Raw genomic sequence first — 6,867 nt, 5'->3', positions numbered from 1 at the left:
CCAGTAGGGAGCAGACCCCGCAAGGGGAGGTGGCCATGCTCCCAGAGCCTGAAAAGGGGACAGATCTTTTGAAAAAGATCTGTTGATTTAAACAGTGCCATATAAGAACTAAGTGATATTATTATCTCTTCTAATGTGAGACGGAGGACTTGGGAGAAATATTTAGGTGGTCCAGCCATTCTTTTATTTTATTTATTGTTGGTTGTCTGATGGTATTACTTTAATCTTACAGAAATGTTTTCTTTTTTTGAAGGCATCAGTGTATTCTTAGCCTAAAAAGCTACTCTCAACAATAGATTGAAGTAACCCAATGATGGGGGCTACTTCTGTTTGAAGGAACGGTTTTCCTTTATTCAGTATTAAATCATTACAAAATATCTAAAATAAGGGAGAGCATCCTTAACAGGAAAAGTTACTTTAAAAAAAAAAAAAATGTCAAGTTGAATTATAGAATCATAAACATTAGAAGGGATTTCAGGAGTCATCTAGGCCTAACCCCACGCTCAAAGCAGAACCATCCCCAACTATATCATCTCAGCTAAGGCTTTGTCTAGCTGGGTCTTGAATCTCAAGGATGGAGACTCCACAACTTCTCTGGGTAACCTGTTCTAGTTGTTGCAACTTGAAACCATTGTTCTTCGTTCTGTCATCTGCCACAACTGGAAGCAGTCTAGCTTCATGCTCTTTGGAACACCCCCCCCTTCAGGTAGTTGAAGGCTGCTATTAAATCCCCCCTCAGTCTTCTCTTCTCCAGACTAAATAAGGTCAGTTCCCTCAGCTTCTCTTCAGAAGTCACGTGCCCTAGCCACCTTACCATTTTCGTTGTTTTCTGTTGGACTCTTTCCAATTTGTCCGCATCCTTTCTATTGTGGGGGGCCCAAAACTGGACACAGTACTCCAGATGTAGCCTCACAAGTGCTGAATAGAGGGGAATAATCACTTCCCTCGATCTGCTGGCAAGCTCCTACTAATGCTGGTAAACGGCATTCTTTTACAATTTATAAAGTGACCAAATCTGAAATAGAAAGGTCTGCCTTTCTGCTGAATTTCACAGGTCTGCTGCAATGGTGGTAATAGAGCTTTTCAACAAGAAGAATCTTTTCTAATGGGAAATACTAGGCAACCCAGTTATAGGACTAGCTGATCATCAGCTGGAACTGCACTGGGTCTTGTTGGAGACTCCAGTTTGGTTTTAACCTGCCACACATTCAGTTTAAGGTGTGATGAAAACCAGCTACCAAAATATCACGTTTTTTTCTTTGTAATATTTTTGCAGCAGGTTTACCTTTCTAGTGGCACCGTTATTTCCCTGCGAATGTGGCTGTGGTACTTCCTAAGACATACTACATAAGAGGTGATTAACAGACTAATCTCACCTCTTACATGTAAAGTCTACCAGGTGCCTCACTTGCACATTCTGTCTCTTGACGTTATCATCTCTTTCATGTACTAGTCTATGTTAAGTTAATAAACAGAAGTATTTAAGGTAGTTCAGGAACCTAGTTTCACCATCAGATTTCCCATGTTTACGCTGCTGTTGTCCCATCCTTCCAGTTACATTGGTAGTTGATGGCAGTTGTCAGTATGTATTGAAATTGCTGAAACGTGTAAGAATTCAAAAGGCATACATAGTAAGAATAGTAGCTATAGCTAGCTCCTGAGTTTAACTTTCAGCTCTGCCACTGATGCAGTTTGTCAAATATGAAAACAACTTAGCTTCCTTATATCTGTAAATCTATAAAAAAAAAAAAAAAATCTGTAATTGCTTGTTCCTATTTTTTTAAAGGTTTTAGCATTTGAGGGTGAAGTATTTTGAAATTCTTGTAGGTCACAAATTTGGTGTAGTCCAAAATTTGAACATTGTCAATTCATTGTCAAGAGTCCAATTGAATAAAAACATGTGATATATGAACTAATTGTTCTCTTCCTTTTTTCCGTATAGGCCTTGATGTTAAAAGTGAAGCATGTCAGCGATTTTTTCGAGATGGGCTAACAATATCTTTCACAAAAATCCTTACAGATGAGGCAGTGAGCGGTTGGAAGTTTGAAATTCATGTGAGTTTATTTGCTTTTCATAAATGCAATTCAATTTAAACTAGGGGAGGGGCTGGAGAGGTGGTCTGTTCATTTGTTATTGAAAATCTTCTTTCTTCCAGTTCTTTATATGTGTATGGCCTTTGGAACATTTCATCCTTCCCATCACATATGACATTGTCATGGTCTGATGGATGGGTTTTGGAAGGAATCAAACTTGCCGGCCGGTACTGTGGGGAATCAATTTCTTTTTTCTGCATTTATTAATTCAACCCCTTCTTGGGCTCCTAACTACACTAGGCAGATGTGTGTAGTCCTACCTATTTTTCTATTTAGCTCAGCAGCTTTGAGAACTGTTTTTAGGCTCTGAGACGCTTAGAAACTTAGCTAATTAGTGTATGTTAAGTGGCAACTATGTAAATGTTGACACTTTCCTCACTCAAACCTAGCCATGTGCCAAATATGGAGTCATGAAGTTACTGGTGAGTGAATTAAATCTTCTAAAAAAAAAAAAAAAAAAGCAGAGAAAAATATTATTCCCCTACTTGCTCATAAGTGACTTAAAAAAAGAAAAACCTGAAAAGATTTCTCATTATCTTTCTAAAAACAAACCAGATTAATCTTTGTGAGAAACCAGGCATAAAGACTTTCAGTTCCAGAAAAAATGTTTAGAGAAAAGAGAGAAAAATGTACAACTTTCTCTTATAAAGACTGTTTTTGTAATTCTTTGCTAATGAGAGCACAACAATATTTTATTATTATTTTAGAATTTAGCCATCTGCTGAAAGCACTAAGCATTTTTTTCTTAATAGAGGTGTATTATCAACAACACTCATCGTCTAGTAGAGCTTTGCGTGGCCAAGCTGTCCCAAGATTGGTTTCCTCTTCTTGAACTTCTTGCCATGGCCTTAAATCCTCATTGCAAATTCCATCTCTACAATGGTACACGTCCCTCTGAAACAGTTCCTGCGGGAGTTCAGCTGGCTGAGGATGAACTTTATGCCCGACCACCTGACCCTCGATCACCAAAGGTATAAGGGTTTTTTTGTAAACTTAAGCTGATAATTTTCATATTTAATATTTTATTTAAAAAATTACTATCCAATTAGTGAGTTGGTATCTGTTGAAGGAGACTTTCCTGGAAAAAACAAATAAACAAAGCAGTGCCTAAGCATCTAGTAAATTAGTTCAATAAAATATAAAAACAATACCCATTAGTTTCCAGCCTTGGGAGTAATAGCCAAAGTGAAGGGCAACGTATACAAGCAAAACATTACTGTGGATCAGCCTTCAATCTGAGGTCATTATTTTAACACTTGGAACCCTATTCTAAGCCTGCTGTGGCACCTGTTGCTTTCTTGAATCTATCTGTTGGATCCACTGTTAAACTTTGTGGCTCAGGTTTGTCCTATCAGACACCTGAAGCACCTTCATTTAAACGCATCAGGTGCATTTTTTCTTCATGTTTAAAGGTAAAAGAAAGAATATCATCTTTTTCTCTTCCAGAAAATAATGGTCCAGCCTCATGAAGTTGTAGTAGCTATCTTTCTATCTGATCTTTGATCAAAATTACATTTTTATATTCTGGATTTATCCTGTAGGCCTAAAATTACCTTGAAGGTCTCACGGGTTTATTACAGTTGGTAAAATTACCTTATTAAAACCAACATCTAGACTGGCAATTCATAAGAAAGCAGACAACTTGTATCAGTTGCTTTTTTATCATAACTCCAAATTGATTAACAATGTTGATTATAATTTGAAGAGCTAAATAGAGACTATAGCAGAGCACTAGGGTGCTTGCTACTGGTAATAGTAATAAGGACAGCACAGGTGTGGGTTGCCGGGGCAACCAGTTGTGGTCAGCTGGCCCGAAGGGGGCATGGCCTGGCCTTTATAAGCAACCAGGCTGAGGCCAGAGGGGGTTCCCTTCTGGCAGCCTGAGGAGCAGGACCTCTGCTGCAGAGCTGAGCTGAGCAGAGCAGCCTGACCGCCTGAGCGGCTGCATGATGATACGGGGTAGAGAGAACCCTAAAGGAGGTATGATGAAGAGCCAGCATGGCATGGAGTTTGTACTATAGCCAGGAGGCTTATGTTGTGTTATAGCCGGTTGGCACATAGCTTTATGTTTCTCTTTGGTTGTTTGTGTAATACTGGAGGACTAGGTGAGGCTGTAGGGGTTGGAGGAGGCCTCAGGGGAGCTCCCCAGTAGCGTGGAAGGTTCCTGCTACCCTGGGAGGGCACAGTAAGCTGGTGCCAAAGAGGGCACAGCAGTTTGTGTGCTGGAGAGTGGCACTGCGTTTTGGGGTGTCCCGACCCCAGCCCAGTATTGGCAACATTGGGAGGAGCTAGTGGGGTGTCCCGACTCCAGCCCAGCGGGGCAGCATCAGGAGTAAAGCCCGAGCAGGGCGTAAGACACCCTAAGGAGGGTCAGGGGGGCCAGGCACGGCTACGGCCACCTGAGCCCCGACTGCAGGAAGCGCAGGAGCAAGGCCCCAGTGTGGGCAGGGAGCGCGAGAAGCGCAAGCGAGGCCCCAGGGTGGGTGAGTATATTGGGAAAGCCCCAGGAAAGGGGTGAGCTTATTGGGAAAGCCCCAGGAAGAGGCAAGCATGTTGAGCAGGCCCGAGAGGGCTAGTGAGTAGAGGGGCGCCGGTTGCGTGACAAGCCCCAGGGGCGCTAGTCAGGGCGCAGAAAGGAAACTGACCAGTCAATGTCCAGTACATCTGCGAGGCTTGGGGCATGCTACAGGGGAGGTTGGAGGCATGCATAGCCCATAAGGCTGGGGTGCACCAGGCACCCCATACAGAACAGGGGACAGGATAAACATAGCACCGTGTCCAAGGGGACAAAAGGCAGCCTCCCTTATAAAATTTGACAACATCAAAGACGTGACAGGCGAGAACGAGGGTGCTGGATCGTCTACTTGGCACGGTAGGGGGCGTTAGAGAGATCACGGCCGCTCCTAGGTCCCCACGCCGTGAGAGGGAGTATAACAATATTACTTATGGAATTGTGGGTAGTTTGGACATTAGGCCGCATGGGTAAGACCGTATTACCTCCGCGGGCGCGGGGAAATTGGCACTGATCATATAAATATTGTTGGAAGAACAGGAAAAGCTGGCCAGAGCCCTCATGAGTGAAAATCAGGTGCTAATTACTCATTGAGAGAGGTGCCAAAGGATGTGGATGTGACATCAGAAGCTGTAGTATCCACCATTATTTTGAAGCATCTCTTCTCATTATATTTATCTGGCTTCCCTGTGAAAGTAAGAACAAAAGTGGATGGAATGTCATTTAATGAATAACTGTTTTATAGCTATAGAACAAACAAGATCTGTTGAAAGTGATTGCCATCATGCCTACTACAAGTTCTCTAAGATTTTTCTCTAGGAAAGACCTTAAGAGTCCTGGTGTTCCTTTAGTTAGTCTGAACTCCCTGTTACTTACAGTGAAGGGGATGCAAACACAAGCTATCTCTGGGTATGGCAGGAACATACCCAGAGCTGTGTGCTACATTAACACAGTTGTGTCATTTTGTGCTTAGGAGATAGCATGCATCAAGCTAGTGCATGTCATTTCAGAATGGGGCTGACTTGTGCCATCCTCTGTTGAACAGTAGCCGAGATACAAACCAAAGCAGGTTTTTTAACTATCCTCTCCTAAAGATTCTCTTCAATCTATCATATCATTAACATAGAATTCTACAACACCAACTTTTACCTTTCTTTCTCTAGATACCTGTATTACTGTTCTGAGACACGGGTGTCTCTTGGAAATTGCTCAGTATATTTACTCCATTCAGTTTAAGACTACCTCTTGCAAGGTTTTTGCTGTTGGTCTCAGAGGTACATCTTATAAAAACCTCCATAATCAGGCACTTCAGTTTTCTGTAAGGTGCTGTAGAGGAGATTTCAGAAGCTTCATGGAAAGAAAAGCCCCTTCTCCCCAGTATTCTGTGATCTCAAAGAAAGGTGATGATTTCTGGTCTTGTTTAGTTCTGGAAGCTCAACTTTTTATCAAAGTGTGTGCATATTTTGGATTGGGGACATCAAACACACATGACCTGTGGGCCAGATCAGAAAGACCCTGTGCACTGTCTGCAGTGCATTGAGCAGTTCTGGTGTGCAGACTAGATTCAGTACCATAGACGCTGCACACAGCATAGACTCAGTATGGGGTACATGCTGCAGGCAGTGCCCACACCAGACTAGCTATATGTAAGCTGCTATAGCTAGAAAAGAATAATCAAATACAGAATAGGAGAAAAATGTTAGCCTTTGCTACTGCACCTTTATGTAGTACCTCATATTAGAGGTACTTAATGCGCAGTAGCAAAGGCGCATTAATGAATGTGTAGCCATGCCCAGTAGGTCATAGTGCCACTGTACTTGGTACTGGTTAGGCCTCAAAGTATTGTGTGCAGTTCTGGGCTCTAACTTTTAAGAAAGATGTATAGAAGTTGGAGTTGCTTTGGAGATGGGCAACAAGTGTTAAAGGACTTGGGAGACAATCCATATAAGGAAGGGTTGAGACAACTAGACATGTTTAGCTTGGAGAAAAGACAATTACTGTATTTACCCAAATCCAAGATACCTTTCAATTTTAAGACTCCTTCCCTCTCCTCCCCAATAATTAGATTCTGTACATAGAAAATAATACATTTATAATTTTGCATGTGTAAAATAAAATCTGATTACTGGGGAGTCATTTTAAATTCATCTATCTGTCCCTGTCTACTCCACTGCTGTCACAGGGAATGCAGCTGCAGGTGGTGAGGGGCTAGATCCACTCCTTGCCTGCCCCTGTGATGCTTATCCCTTGCCCCTACCCTC

The 6,867-nt window shown here is 42.1% G+C and overlaps 1 protein-coding gene across 1 annotated transcript in view; it reads left to right on the top strand.

Annotated features, from left to right (window-relative positions):
• The window catches only part of USP9X (ubiquitin specific peptidase 9, X-linked), a 162,769-nt gene that overhangs the window by 56,262 nt on the left and 99,640 nt on the right, over positions 1 to 6,867 (top strand). Inside the window, exons 5-6 of the mRNA XM_019529090.1 lie at positions 1,943 to 2,055; positions 2,847 to 3,065. Coding sequence (XP_019384635.1) covers positions 1,943 to 2,055; positions 2,847 to 3,065 — 332 coding nt within the window. The remainder of the gene's footprint in view (positions 1 to 1,942; positions 2,056 to 2,846; positions 3,066 to 6,867) is intronic.

The sequence above is a fragment of the Crocodylus porosus genome, unplaced genomic scaffold, assembly GCF_001723895.1.
Source record: "Crocodylus porosus isolate Cpor-Errol unplaced genomic scaffold, CroPor_comp1, whole genome shotgun sequence".
NCBI classification, from domain to species: Eukaryota; Metazoa; Chordata; order Crocodylia; family Crocodylidae; genus Crocodylus; species Crocodylus porosus.
This window is presented reverse-complemented; position numbering and strand designations above follow the sequence as displayed.